Genomic DNA, 14,614 nt, shown 5'->3' with positions numbered 1-14,614 from the left:
CTGAGTTTGCCGGATGGCGAGATGAATAGATGGATGAATGAAATTCGTGACGGTGACGGGAGATAATGCGAGGCCCCATTCCGTGGTACGTGCACGAAACTGTTCGGTATGGTATGGTGTGGCGTGGTGTGGTGCTGTTGGCTGAGGTGGGCAAACATTGGACAACTTAGGACAGCAATGACATGGGTTCTCCCTGTATCATGAGAGTATGATACAGAACGCGGGACAAGGTATGCACTTACTTGAATCAAACAGAAGCAGATGAGGCGCGCACGGTTAGAATGGGAGAAGCGCGTGAAAGAATTCGAGGGGGCAAGATTGGCTCGCTTGGGGCACTGCGACAAAGCCAGGATGCGCATGTTCAGATCTGCACAGCATGCTAATACGCTGAAAAAATGTAAAATGGGGCCAGAGACAATATATCAGATACCGACGGGGATAATTAGGCCGTAGGGAATTGTAGGGTTGAGGGCCAGATTCCAACACCGGGCGCTCTGCGGTCTCGTGTGCCCATAGGTTCGACCTTCGATTGAGACGGTTTGTGCTACCCCCGAGGACCTGTGAGCACGAAGACATGCTCGGACAAGGTTTAGGACGCCAGCTCGGGCAGAAGCGACCCTGTACCATGTAATCCGTCTCAGACCGATGTTTCCGGTAAGATGGAGACTAAGGGTGCGTCCGGTGGAAGAGCTTCAAGGAAGTCCTATTGACTCTAAGTAAATGTTGTGATTGTCGCGATTCGTGGGAGAAAAAGTCGGAATTGGCGTGAGTGGCGTTCCTCGCTATACAAGAGATGACGAAGCAGGATGCATACAAGAATGAGTGGAAGACCGACCGATCGGATGTGGTCGTGCACAGCCCGTGTCTGCGTGTCTGCGGTCTGAATGCGCATCAAAAAATGTATTCACGATACCAGCCATGTTTTCGACATCCAATCAACACTCAATGCGCGGGAACGATCAAACTGAGAGGGTGGGGAGAAGATAGGACAATCGCTGCCCTTCAATGCCCTGACCTTTGTGACATCAGCAAGTAGTGTTGAATGTAATAGTTACTCACAGTAGAAGACAGAGACTTTCTTCCCCAAATAGGTCGGCCGCCGAGTAAGTTTCGGACGAAGAGAAATCGTCATTGATGAGTCTGAATTAAATGTCCCGGGGGGGGGGGGGGGGGGATCGCAAACAGCCTACCAATACGATCCCGTCAGTTTCTGATAACATAAAATTAATTGAGATCCAGTATTTGATGAGGACCTGTGCAAAGTGAGGGTAAGCTTGATGAGCAGTTGGTGGGTTGAAGGAATGCGACGTGGTTCAGTAGAAGGTGTTGCCAGAAGAGGAAGGTAGCTCGATCACGTGGCCAGCGCGCTGAACGCATCGCAATCCCACGGTTCCGCTCACCGAACCACCTCGACCCCACAACATATTTTGACGATTTGACCGCTAACTCTTCTTGAAAGTAGTTATCCATGGCACCCTCTGCAGAACTCAGTCTGCGATATCTCCCTGACCTTTCGACACCGCTCTCCGATGGCGATACCACCGCGCAAGCCAACTTCTCCGACTCGTCATTCCAGATCCCGACGGGCACCACCAACGACCTCTTAGCAGACACCACCATCAACTTCCTGGGTAATGATACTCTCAGTACACCCGTGCTGTCCACCGTGCAACGATCAACCGCAAGGGCCGCGATCCCCGACATTCATACCAGCACAAACACGAAGCCACTCACGCTTGCAGAGCTCACCCCGAGACGCGAAAAATTGCGCCAGCCCGTGCGCTCGTCGCTGCGACTTCGCCAGAAGGCAGAGGTGTCGATCCCGACAACGCTACGGACGGCGGTGATAAATGACCTGACGGCGGCGCTCGAGGAGGATCTCTCGCCCCTGCGGCCGCGTATGCGCTCTCAGGCTCCCACTCTCGCGCTGCCGCAGGAAGAATCGTTTCAGATACCGTTGGGATCAAAGCTCGGGGCTCTGTTAGCGGACGAGAGCAATTTTCTCGCTGGGAAGGATTTGAGCCTAGGTGGCCTATCAAAACAGGAACCGCTGACGCTGAGCGAACTGACTCCGAGGCGGCCTAAGGTACCAGTGACGGACGAACACGCCAATGTTCCTAGATTGGATACCGTGGACGATATGCTCCACTTTCTGAGGGCGGAGTCTGGGAAGCTGGAAGACGGTAAGTGCAAGTCCGTCTTTTCCGGTGGAACAGTGAAGTCAACAGGGTCAAATTCGCAAGACAACTCACATACAGTGGTCCCAGAAATTCCAGGCGGAACTTTGCTCGCCGGCGGTACGGACTCTGATCATTGTAGTGAGTGTGTTCTCAGGATTCAAGAGTGTGTGACTCATGTGAGCAGAGCCTTCCGCACAACCCACGTCTAAACCAGAACCCCCACTTCAGGCAGATGTGCCGATGGGGAAAATAGATAAGGCGAAGGATCATATCACCCCTCCAGAACCTTCAAGTTCTCGCACAACGACAAGCTCCGAGATACCGGCTAATCAACGAAAAAACGGGAAAAAGACGAGACGCAAAGGGGCAAGTACCTTGGTTGTACTAACATCTCGGATGCTGATAAAGTCTCCTCCCGATTGTAGAGCGTCATAGGCGGAGGCATCTCAAAGACGGGGAAGGCCAAGGTGGCCCAGACGACTCTGGCACGGGTCCTCACGCGAAATGTCGGGAAGGGGGGTGTGCGCCAGAACCCTAAGGGCGTAGAACTTCCCTTGCAGTCAAAGACATCAAGTAGTTCGAATTTCGTCGACCATGAGCCAGGACAAAGGACAAGGGGAGCGACGATCGCAAGTGCAAGCTCCGGGTCTGCTTCTGAGACGCGCCCCGCAGCAGGGGGGCTGGCAGCCACGCTAATGGCGTACGGAGCAAAGATAGTATACGGGTAAGTACACCACTACGGGATATATCGGGACGGGGAGGGTGCCTGGGGCCGTCCCTGTATTGTATTCTGGTGTACTGGACTGACGACATTAAACGACAGGGCGGGCGAGACCGTCCTGGATGACGATCAGGACGCATCTGCGGGGATGCCAGGGATTCGCGAACCTGGTGAAAAGACGGAGCTGGGCGTGGACGTGGGGAAGGGACCAGTTCCTGGGCCCTCCCTCTCTCAGCCTCTGGCCTCAGATCGGGTGCTAGGTCGCCACAGCCCACTTGCGGCGCCGCAGCTGTCCCCGGCGCCGACAACTGCGGCGACGGGGACGGGGGATCCACCGGTGCAGGACAAGAAAACCCTAAATTCGGGTTGGGGTACGTCCAGTGGCCCAGGCAGATCCGCTTCCTCTCTCCGCTCGTCCATCAAACGCCCGACATCAGATGTCTCTGATCCTCCTTCTCCCCGGCACAAGCGGAGTAGGCTCGCGCCAGCGTCCGGTCCCTCGGAACCCGCCTCCTTGAATGAGCTCCCAAAAAGGACCCGCCCTCTCCGCGCGTCCAGGCTGAAGAACACAGCGCCTGGCGCCGCTACTTCTCTTGCCTCTTCCGCATCCGCGCCTCTTCTTGCTCGCGTGCCAAGTGCTCCTCCTGCTCCTCAGCCCCATGCGGATCACCCTTCGAAGATCAAGGCCAGCGACCATACTGCAAAGACAAGATTGTTCACGTCTTCTCGGAATCTAGCGGTGCACAGACCGGTCGAAGCTGTACATGCCCACACGACCACCGGGCAGCTGACGACCTCAAGTTCGGCTAGCAGTACTGCTTTTCGGGCGTCCAGCCGATCAGGGGACCTCCACCGGCCGCTGGGCGAAAATGTCCCAGATGCTGCGTCAGCGCCACGCTCTCAGGGTGAAGGCTTTATGCGCAAGCCCGGGGAAATGCCCGTGTTCGATAAGCCCGTGCGTAGTTTTTGTTTTTCTCTTTCTCTTTCGTTTCATTTGTGGCGTTCGACCGGCGGCATATATGTGATTGCATCTTCTCTTCGTTCATATGCGAATGGATCACGATACCGTGCACCTGAGCGTGGCGTGTGCGTGTACTCATGGGCTTAATTTTCCGTTGTGCTTCGTCTCCATGTGTTTTGCGCCACAGGACGTTCATCGAGGGGTCGTGCCGGCAATTAATTTTTGGTGCTGGATCCGGCGGTAATTCCTGGGATTCATTCGCGCGTTGCTATATCGCTCACATGAATGGGTCGTGTTGTGTGCCTGTCCTAAATTTCGCGGTCACTTTTGAGTCTATCACTCACGAATCACGTATCGGACCATGGTCACGAGAATCATCTTGTTCCTGTATTCTAATTTTCGGTTCTTCCTCAACTGATCGACTGAAATATCTTCCATGTCAAATGTCCTTCCTTTCCAGGCTGTCTCGCTGCCCGCCGCGAAGCCCACACGACCAGTTGAGTTCCACTTCCAATCCGATGCACGCCTCGAGGCCCGACTTGGGAAGAGCGAGGCCAGCGAACGTGCAGCGAGCGCGTCGAGCACGGGGCGCCCACATGCGCCCACCCACCATCCGGTCCCAGACTTCAAGGCCATGCACGCGTTGCAGGAGTCGCAGACGCTCGCGAGGAAGGAGCAGATTGCACCGGTAATACCGGTGCCGATCGAATTCGCGACAGACGTCCGAGCGCGGGAGCGCGAAAAATTCGAGGAGGGCAGGCGCGAGCGCGAGCGCGCGCTGGAGGCGCTGATGGAGGAGCGGCGTCGGGAAAAGGAACTCGAGGAGGAGCTGGAGGTCAAGGAGATGCGGCGGCGGGCAATCCCGAGAGCGAACGAGGTCCCGGAGTGGTATGCGACAGCGCCGAAGCGAACGAAAAATACCTAGGAAGATCGGAGCGGTGTGGGAGGTAGAAGGGCTTCTCTGCTGCGATGCCAGGGAGGGAATCTGGATACGTGGTGCGCAAGCTGACTTTGTTGTACGTTATTCACGGCATGATCGTGTCCTTCTATTCGTTGTTATGTTATGAATTAAATTGCAGTGTCCCTGGCGAGCTTCGATCTCGCCTTCTCTTCCTGTCTATCAGGCCAATTCACTTTGTCAGCACCCACACCTCCTTCTCGGCGAGTTTGACCGTGTAGCTCAGCAGGTACGATCCCGCAGCGCGAGCCCCGGCGTTTGCGATACTGACCTAACCGGCCGATATTACCGCGCAACATTTTGTCTCCTCGTTCACTTCGATTTCGCTCTACGTTCCACACAATCGCGATTCAACCCTCCGGGACATCACACGACCTGGCCCGCCCTCGGTGCCTCGCGCCCATCGAACGTGCGCCCGACGGCGATAATTCTGCTGCCGTGTCTTTGCTTCCGCGCCTGAGCTCAGCAGCTTATGCGTACCACGCCCCGTCGGCCTTACTCACCAGCCGATTCATGCCGCGGGCCCGCGCCCGACGACGTGGGTCCTCGCGATTTTCAGTCGGGGTAAAATGCCCTTTCGGATGTTTCGAAGAGAGGGTGCTAAAAGCCAAGGAGCCAGGGCGGTACGCCTGCGTGGGGCTGGAGCTCCACTGCGCGGGCTGCTGCCTCGCGCAAACCTCGTGTGCGCGTCTGCTGTCGGGTTTCAGATGCAGCCAGCGCTGGGATATACGGCGGCCTGCCAGTGTGTTAGAGTGCCGGCATGCAATGCGCATACAATGGCAGCTAGAAGTCACGCAATGCGGTGGTCACAGGTCTGAGCTCCGGTGTGGGGGGGTGGGGGGGGGACCCATACGAGCCTACACATGTATCGGGAATTGGGGGGCGAATCTGTCCGCGTGGATCTCCAGGCCTCCAGGCTGCGTATTCCGAATTCGCGGGTGGACTTGGCGGCACTTTTACGTTAACCGTTGGTGCCGTTTTAATATATTGGGTGATTATTACTGGCTGTGTGTGGGACACCCTGCGATCGAGCTGCTTTGCTCCTCCGCCGCGAGGGACTGCGCTGCGGCAGCGAATTGGGGTACAGCGCATTTCGGGGTTGTGCTCCGCGGGCGGAGGTGCGCCTGCACCGCGGGACGGCGTGACATGGATGTGCTGAGACGGGCGGGGGTTCGTGTATCGCGCTAGCACGATGCTCTCGAGCGAGTGCACGATCATGATCATGCAATTAATGGTGCGACGCAGGGACGTCTCGACTAAAAATAATTTCCGGCGAATATAGCAGGTGCAGTGATTCGTGCAGCGGTTCGTACTTTCGCGATGCGGGTCACCAGCGAGCTATTCTCGGGTCATCGCACTTATAGTCAGCACGCGAGCATGAGAGAAAGAGTCGTTATTATAAATCGGGTTCAGCTTCGAACCCGAATCATCCAGCGCACGCACCGCCGATCTACCTTCGAACTTGTCCACCACCACGCCGACGGGGAGTTATTTGCGGGCCAACGAACCCAGCCGACTACGCATGTAGGGCCTGTTCGGCAAACAGAACGATTCCGAATATTCATGCGAATTCACTCGTCGAACAAACAGGCCCTAGTTAGTAAGCTATGTACACGCAAGCTCGCGTAGGTGTCTCCCCCAACCGCCACCGCACCACCAGCGCCGAGCACGCCCACTGCAGCAAGCCAAGCCCGGCCCCGGCACACGCCAATCCTCCTGCTCAATCAGGCACTGCCCGGCCGCATTCAGAGCACGCACGGCTGATCACCCGATGCTTGCCACACAGATCAGCACAAGCTGCTCGACGAACCCGTGCCCGGCAGATCGCGACAGGCCCTACCTAAATGCGGCTCGTCTTGGTAAGGCGCGTACGAAACGGAGTGCGAAATGGAGGCATGGAAGTGGCGTCGTTGGCTAGGGGCCAAGGACCGGAGGGCTTGGTCAGCTGGGGCCGTGGAGCACTGTTGGGCTTCTGGTGCGGCCGGGGGAGGCTGGACGGATGCGGCAGGTGTTGTGGTCTTCGGATATCCATGTTCCCTCGCGCGGTGGTCATCGGCCAGTCCCCTGCGCGAGCGCTTCACACTCTCCAGCTTACTTTTGAGCGAGGCGGTGCGGTCGTTTCTGATGCGGCTTCGGGTGGCATGACTTGCACGTGCGCCGCGTTTGTTGGAAGTTGGCGGTGCAGCCCGACACGAGAGAGAAGTGGGGGGGATAAGGATAGTGGCGTGCCGAGAATCAGAAGGCGTCCGCGTCAGGTCCTAGTCCCGCCACCGCCTCGCGCGTCGTGGCTTCCAAGTTGGCCACGGCACATTGACGTGCGCGATACCCACCATGGGAGACTCGAACTGCGAACGGCGGCACGCGCCACCCCGAGCATTCAGATACAGCGCAGGCGTGGGGCTTCGCCGCACATCCCTGTCAGCGCACACGCGCAAAAAGAAGCGCAAGTCTCGGGTGTGGCGCATCAACTGCGTCCGAAGAACCAGGGACAGACGGGCCGCTCAACGCCCACTGGGCTCTACGTGGTACGTGGTTCGAATATGCGCGTCGCAAGCGGCTTGAAGAGCGTCGACTGCGGGAAGCTGCACGCCCAACGCGACGGAGGTGGACATTAACGCATTCGAATGCGCCGCAGCGTAAACGGCAGTGGCGCGCGCGACGTAGACGCAGGGAACGTCCCCCGGGCCTATCGTGCATCAGCTCCGAGAAGCTGCAACGCGTCACCCGCGCTCGCCGAACGATGCGCATCGACGGGACATGGACATGGACATTGGCATTCGAATACGCCATCGCCATAGCGAACGGCGGTGGCGTCCGCGACGCGACGCGACGTGGACCAAAGGACGTCCCCCGGGGCCATCATGCATCAACTCCGAGAAGTCGCCCAACGCGCCGTTCGAACGCTGCGATAGGCATTCGCATTCGGACACGCCCATCGTAAAACGGCAGGTGCGGGCGGAGCGGAGGAAGGGACGCTTTGGTTCCCCTCGAGCGCATCACCGGCACCCCCGAGAGACAAGACAGCGTGTTGGCGCGAAACGGACGCGCCAATCGTGTTTCTGCGCGGTCCGGGTGGCCTTAATGGACAGCGAGGTAGACCAGGACACGTCCCCAGGGTTCAATATTCAACATTCAATAGTAAACTTTCAGACGCGGATTCGCGTGTGGCGGGCCGGGCCCAGCCTGGGGGGGAGGGAAGAGCGGGAGCGTCCACTGGCGACGACAGCCCACCAACGACATTCGAAGTGGCCGAACCCTAGTGTGCACGCGCGTCGAGTCTCGGACGCGACTCCGAATTCGCTCCTGCCTGCGACTTCGCAGGCCGGCGGTCCCGGTCTCGTGTCATGCAATCGCGAACGAAGAGCTCGACGCCATCCCCCGGGGGCCATCACGCACCAACTCCGAGAAGTAGCCCAACGCGCCGTCGCAAACGGCAGGTGCGCGCGAAGCGGAGGAAGGGGGACGCTTGGGTCCCCGCGGGGCCCACCCACCACCCACCACGCATACAGCTCCGAGCGAGACGAGACGTGGAGACACAGACGCGCCTTCGAATTTCGAGCTCGCACACGCACTCCACAGGCCGGCGGTCCAGGTATATCTACATATACGCAGTGCATACGTCGCCGCGTCAGCCCGCGAGCACGCCGCAAGCCCGGTTCTGGCGTACGACGAGAAGAGCTCTCGCGACGTCCCCCCACCCCCCCCGGCGCTGCGATGCGACACGCTGGCGTAAAACGGATACGTACCGACCATACGTTCTCCGCGGGCCCGGGCAGCGCGCGTCGGACGATTGGCATGCAGGCCCAATTGTGGAGGTCATCGCCACGCGCCCGAGGATTCGATGGTAATTATGTGCGGAGGGCCAGGCCCGTATAGTAGGGAGGAAGAGCGGTGCTAGCCAGCAGCGTCTGCTCGGGGTACATTGACAAATCTGAGACGGATCTCCCACACGCACCACACAAGAACACAAGAATGAGCCCTGCAGCGTCCGCGCAGAGTCTCGGACACTAGCGCAAAGCGTCACGCATCGCGCATTACACATCCGCACGGCCGAGGCATATATCACACTCGCTCAGCACTGTACGTCAACGGCGCCTTCGCACACGAAGCTCGAGCTGGCGAAGCCCAATGTGACAAGTGCGACGAGCGTCCGCGGCAGGACCGCCGGGGCTGGGTGCGGCGAGGCCCGGGGGAGAACGCGACGAGCTGCGTCGACATTCAATATAATATCCCAACGCAGAACGCAGAAGCCGCAGCGGGCGGGGACGGAAATGCGAAGGTACCCAGGTGCAGGAGGAAGGGGGAATCGGGGAATTCGTATTCTTGCTCGGAGAGCAAGCTCTCCCGACCCAAAAGTGAAAGTGTCCTTTTTACACAGTTGTTGTGCATTATTTGTTTTGTGGCAATTCTGTCCGCTCCCGTCTCCGAGCAAGTTCCGCCGCCGCCTGGCGGCCTTTCGAGTTAGCGCATCGGGATGGAAACCGAGGTTCCAGCAGCAGCAAGACCCACACATAGCGCGATTGTGCGATCGTACGGGCCAGGGCGCGCTGGGCTCGTTCGCGGGAGCGGGGCGGCGCGGTCTGGCCATGGGTTTTTCTGCCGGCAGTTCAGGCCTCAGGACGAGAGCGGTGCGTATTGGGTTATAAAGCGCATAGGTGTAGTAATCATAATCGGATTCGATGCGTCCGCTCGAAAGGAGGATCGTGCGCTGCGTAGACGCCTGCAGCTGTGACGTGGAACGGCGATCGGTCCTTGGGAGGGGATTGGATTTCAGACGATGAAGCTGGCCGGCGAGGTCGCAAGCTGGCCAGGGAGACGACTCTGAGAGATGGAGACTAGGCAGGCGTGTGTGTGCGCCCCCGGGACACACGTGCGAGACACGCAGCGGCGCCTGCAAGGGTGTGCGCGCGCCTGACTGTTGCGGTGCGCGATTTCATCATCATCACAGAGGCGCGAATTGTGGTGCAGACGGCGAGGCTTGGGCGCGGGCGTCGTGCTGCTGCGCCTGGTGGCCCACGCGGTGTGTGACGCGAAAAAGAACTTGTTCCCGCGGAGACAAGGGGGCGCAGCGCGAAGGGGCAATCGGGGGACGGACGTGGGGGCCTCGGAGGAGAAGATCGTGGGAGGAGGTAGTTCTGACCGGAGCGGGCAGGAGGGGCCCGAGACTCACAAGCTTAGGGGACCCAGGAGGAGGGAACGCGAACCGGGGGTTCCTAGCCGCATCTGGATAAGGATGAGATTGCGTGACGTGACGATGTGTGACGTGGGTGTGACAGAAGCGCGCAAGGAGCCGGGGCTAATTTGGTAGCCTTGAGCGCCGCCGGGCGTGCCGGGGGTGGCCACTCGACCGTCCGTCCGTGCTTATAACCCGCTCCCCCCACAAGCCGTCCGACTTAAATACGAGCCACCACCCCAGAGCCCAGCACCAACCCACCCACTCCACACCTCGCGTCCACAACACACCATGCAGTCTGTGTCCACAGCCGCGCCCTCGCCCCGTTCCGTGACCACGGCGGGCTGCCACCCACCATCGAGCCCGGCGCCGTCCCACATCTCCGCGGACGCGCCCCACCCGCAGAGCCACAGCTCGCCGCAGTGCTGCCACTGCGGCTGGCGCGGCGCGCACGCGCCGACGTGTCCGTTCAAGTGAGCGCGCGCGCCCCGCCCGTCCCGTCGTCGCCTCTTCGCTCCTATCATCGTATCGTGCGTCCGTTCACCGCTGTGCTTTTTACCGCCGCTGACCCCAGCTGCAGTTGTTTTACCACCATCTCTCGCGATCTGTTCGTCATGCTTTCATCGCACGCAGCAATGTATCACCACCACTTAGTGCACGCCGGCGCCGGCCTACTACTTATTCTATTCGTCTATTCGCATCGCACGCGGTCCGTGCTGTAGGATTTCCCGAGGAGCAGGAGGGCGGGGAGGGTATCTAGTTGTAATGTGTAGGAGGGCGGAGGAAGGAGAGAGAGAGAGAGAGACCGCGGTTGTACATACCCATACCCATGTATCGCATGCTCCGTAGCGCACCCACCACCATAATCCACGTCTCGTCCACCGCGTCATATATCAGTGCCCGGGATGAAGCCGACGCTGCGTCAGGAGGTCGGCGGGGGGAGGAAGCAAGGCGGGGGCAATCTAATCTGATGCGCAGCTGTCAGCAGGCACATCATGACGTCGCTCGCCCAACGCTGTTTCCCCGCATTCTCCGATCACGTCACTCTCCTCCTCCGCAACCACCGACGCCCGCCGCCCTGCTCGCCCACGCCGTAAACGAGAGTCGTCGCCCGCCAAGGTGGTTCGTATGACATCCACGCTCCGCATCACGAGCTCCGGCGCGACGGCGCATCGATAATCGCACCCACCCCCGCCTCAGCTTCCCGCTCCGCTCTCCGTTCTCCGCGCGTCGTCATAGCGACCCCGCGCCCAACGCTATCACAAATCCTCCGAGACAATTGTTCTGCGCCCGCGTCAACTGACGCTCGCCAGTGGGGGGTGATCTCTGCGCCGACGGGCCCCGGGCCCGCTGCGTCTGCGTGCAAACTTTTGCCTATTCCGTTATGCGGCGGTTCCCCCGTCTCTCTTCTCTCTTCTGTGCTCTCCCCACAGGTGCCGGTGCACGCGCGTACACGCAGCAGGAGGCTCGGGATACAGCACCAGCTGACCGCCCCCGCGCGCCTCACGTGTGCGTGCCTGCATGACGAGCTTAGTGAGTAGAACCAGGACGTCGGGCGGGGCGCGGAGATGGCCTGTCGATTGCGCGTAGCTGGAGGAACCCCGGTACACGATACCCAATACCCAATACACAACACACAATACACGGTAGATCTGACACCGCGTCGCGCGCCACACGTGAACCCGCCAAGAGCAAGAAGACCGCCCTCTGAAGTCAATTCAAACGGACCACGACGCGTCCGCACCCCCCACACCCCCGCATTCGAAGTCGCACCCAAGCGCCAGTGTCTCTATCCTGGCTCGCTCGCCGGGCGAGCCCCCAGCGCGAGGCGGGAAGAACCGCGCTCGTTCGACTCACGATACCTGCCTTTCCGGGCGCAAAAGCGCGCTGCGATCAGAGTGCGTTGCGCTTTGTGAAGCTTTGCGTGCCTGCATACAACGAGCTAGTAATAGAACCAGGACGTCGGGCGGGGCGCGGAGATGGGACCTGTCGATTGCGCGTAGGTGCAGGTGCGTGCGAGGACCGCCAATACACAATACACAATACACAATACACGATACACGATACACGGTACACAATACATGGTAGATCTGACACCGCGTCGCGCGGCGACACCTGCCAGCACTGGCTGAGGAGCACCCGCGCACCCACACGTGAACCCGCCAAGAGCAAGAAGACCGCCCTCTGAAGTCAATTCAAACGGACCACGACGCGTCCGTACCCCCCACACACCCGCGCCTTACTTCCTCACACTCGAAGGCGCACCAAAACGCCAGTATCTCTATCCTGACTCGCTCACCTGGTCACAGAACCGGGCGAGCCCCCTGCGCGAGGCGGAAAAGAACCGCGCTCGTTCGACTCACGATACCTGCCTTTCCGGGCGCAGGTGCGTCGCGATCAGAGTGCGATAATGCCCTGTGCTTCCCACTGTGGTGGCCAAGCGTGCACACCGCAGCGTTCACGCATGGCCTCCAGCTTCCCGGGTAAGCTTAAAGCAGCGCTGCCGCTGGAAAAATCGGCCGGGCAAGCTGGGGGGGGGCGAACATTATCTATTCTAACCCATCCGCACGATTCACCAGGTCGAGCATGGACGTGCGCGGGGTCGTGCGCATGTACGCAGGTACGCAAGCTTGAGTAAAAAAATTCACTTGCCATGGCTGTCTGCCTGGAACCCGTTCGCGACTCGGAGAGGGCACGCGCCGAGGTGATCCCTCCATTCTCCCACTGGTGCTCTATACCAGGACGCCGACCGCGGCTGCCGCACGGGCCAACGCATCGTGGTAGCCCCGGATTGTGCTCTATATGTATAAGCTGGGCACACGACAGGCGGCGAGACACACGGATTATCCCTCAGGCGCAGCCCCCCGCCGCTCGAAGATTGCAATCAGCTCACCCTCACCGTCCTGCGTGCTCTCACGGCGCATACGCGCTCCGAAACACCCCACTCGCGATTGCACAACAACCCAGGATGTAGGACTCGCGTTCGCGCGCGCTTCGTCGCCTTCGTAGATGCGTCCCCTTCCCGCGAGCTCGAGAGAAGCGAAGCGAAGCGCCGCGGCGTTATCCCACCAACCCGGCCGAACGCGCGCGAAGCGGCGAAGGACTTCGCGCCCTCCCTCCCCGCTTGTTCGTTCATCCTCCCCGCTCCCGCGCGTGCCCAAGCTAGCGCGCCGTATCGTGCAGCCCCCCCCCTCCCGCTGGTTCCCCGCGATACGATGCTCGAGTCAGAGCGGAATACACGTCGCCGGTGCGCACTGCGCTTCTGTCTCTACCCGGGGCCGTCCATGATCCTACGTCCTCTCCGTCGCGCTCGGTATATCCTTGGGCTTGCGCTTCCCTCGAAGGCGCCTCCAGGGCGCGCGGAAATACCGGTGTTCGAGTTGCGCGCGCGCGCGGAAAACGCAAGCTGCGTCCGAGTCTCCGTCCGAAGGCGAAGGTCGTTCGGTTGGCCCGACGAAGGCCGGCGTGCTCAGGGTGGGTGCTCCCTGGACCCACTGTGCCCTTGGGATCATTACGATAATAATGAATTCATTGAGAGGAAGGAAGGAAGGGAAGGAAGGGAAGGACGATGAGTTATTTTTTTTTGGTATCGCGGTGGGAGCCGAGCGCTCGCTATGGGCACGCGCGCCCGCCGCGCTGGCGCGCCGCTCCACCAGCTGCGCGACGCTGGTGTTGCCGACGCTGGCTGGCTCCACAGCGTCGCCTGCTTCGCCGTCGTGACACGCACGAGCTCGATCGAAGGGTCGTTTGGTTCGTGTTCGTATGTTCGTGACAAGTGAGAAGCAGGCTTTCTGCCACCGAAGGACGCGCGGAGTGTCCACCGAGCAGCAGCGGCCGTGCGAGATCCGGGGTGCGAAGTGTAGATGGGGCGCCCCGCACCCGCTGGTTGTCGATGGGCACCCCGAGTAAGTACCGCTGTGGAGCCCGAGGACAGACGTCGGGAGTCGTTGTACCCGCACGTGGTAGCTCTACTCCGGGACAGATAGCGAGAGATTGAGTTGGTCAAGAGGCGCGAGGAGACGTTCGTGATTCTGCCGGACGACATCTGGGAGGCGGGTGCGTCTTGAGATCGAGAGGTGAGGCAGAACCCAGTTTGACGAAGTATAACGAGAAAGACAAATCGCGAAAGTTTAGGTATGTCATAGACGTGCGCGTCCGTAATCGTGATACACCCCGGTGGGTGGCACCTGGGGCAGGCTACATGCATGAAGATAATTAGCGCGGGGATCTGGGGTGCGGGTGGGTCTTGAGCCTATCCAGAGTTCAGACAGAACTCACGAATGCACATAAGACGGCGTCGGAGGTGCCAAACTGTAGCGTCGTACCGTCAATTTTGACAACGTATCGCGACACCGACACCGACACACGGAAGGATTGTTTAGACAAAATGAATGAGATTTGATAACGATGTCGAACACATGGTAAATATACTCCTAGACAAATAGCAAGACATTGGGTTGGTCATGGGCAGGAATAAGGAAGACGTACTGTACGTGATCCCGCCACACCTGCGTTGGGTTACATGCCTGGAGATAGTAGGCGCGGGAATCTAGAGTGCGCGGGCGCGTCTTGCGTCTATCTAGTGTTTAGGCAGAATTCACAAGGGCCGATGCACAGAAGA

General features: G+C 59.7%; 3 protein-coding genes across 3 annotated transcripts; all 3 read left to right on the top strand.

Moving 5' to 3' along the window:
* Positions 1 to 1,468: 1,468 nt before the first annotated feature.
* SCP_0101450 (hypothetical protein) lies at positions 1,469 to 4,787 on the top strand (the record flags this gene model as incomplete). The annotated part of the gene is made up of 6 exons (XM_027752384.1): positions 1,469 to 2,183; positions 2,244 to 2,318; positions 2,365 to 2,546; positions 2,606 to 2,904; positions 3,004 to 3,856; positions 4,323 to 4,787. The coding sequence occupies 6 exons, from the start codon at positions 1,469 to 1,471 to the stop codon at positions 4,785 to 4,787; spliced, it is 2,589 nt and encodes an 862-aa protein (XP_027608185.1).
* Positions 4,788 to 10,284: 5,497 nt separating this feature from the next.
* On the top strand, positions 10,285 to 10,470 carry SCP_0101440 (hypothetical protein; the record flags this gene model as incomplete). The annotated part of the gene is made up of 1 exon (XM_027752383.1): positions 10,285 to 10,470. One exon carries the CDS (start codon positions 10,285 to 10,287, stop codon positions 10,468 to 10,470), a length of 186 nt encoding a protein of 61 aa, XP_027608184.1.
* Positions 10,471 to 12,646: 2,176 nt separating this feature from the next.
* Positions 12,647 to 13,565, top strand: SCP_0101430 (hypothetical protein; the record flags this gene model as incomplete). Its single annotated transcript, XM_027752382.1, has 2 exons — positions 12,647 to 12,773; positions 12,820 to 13,565. 2 exons carry the CDS (start codon positions 12,647 to 12,649, stop codon positions 13,563 to 13,565), a joined length of 873 nt encoding a protein of 290 aa, XP_027608183.1.
* Positions 13,566 to 14,614: the final 1,049 nt, after the last annotated feature.

This window comes from Sparassis crispa (assembly GCF_003851025.1).
Source record: "Sparassis crispa DNA, contig_000000F, whole genome shotgun sequence".
Classification (NCBI taxonomy): domain Eukaryota; kingdom Fungi; phylum Basidiomycota; class Agaricomycetes; order Polyporales; family Sparassidaceae; genus Sparassis; species Sparassis crispa.
This window is presented reverse-complemented; position numbering and strand designations above follow the sequence as displayed.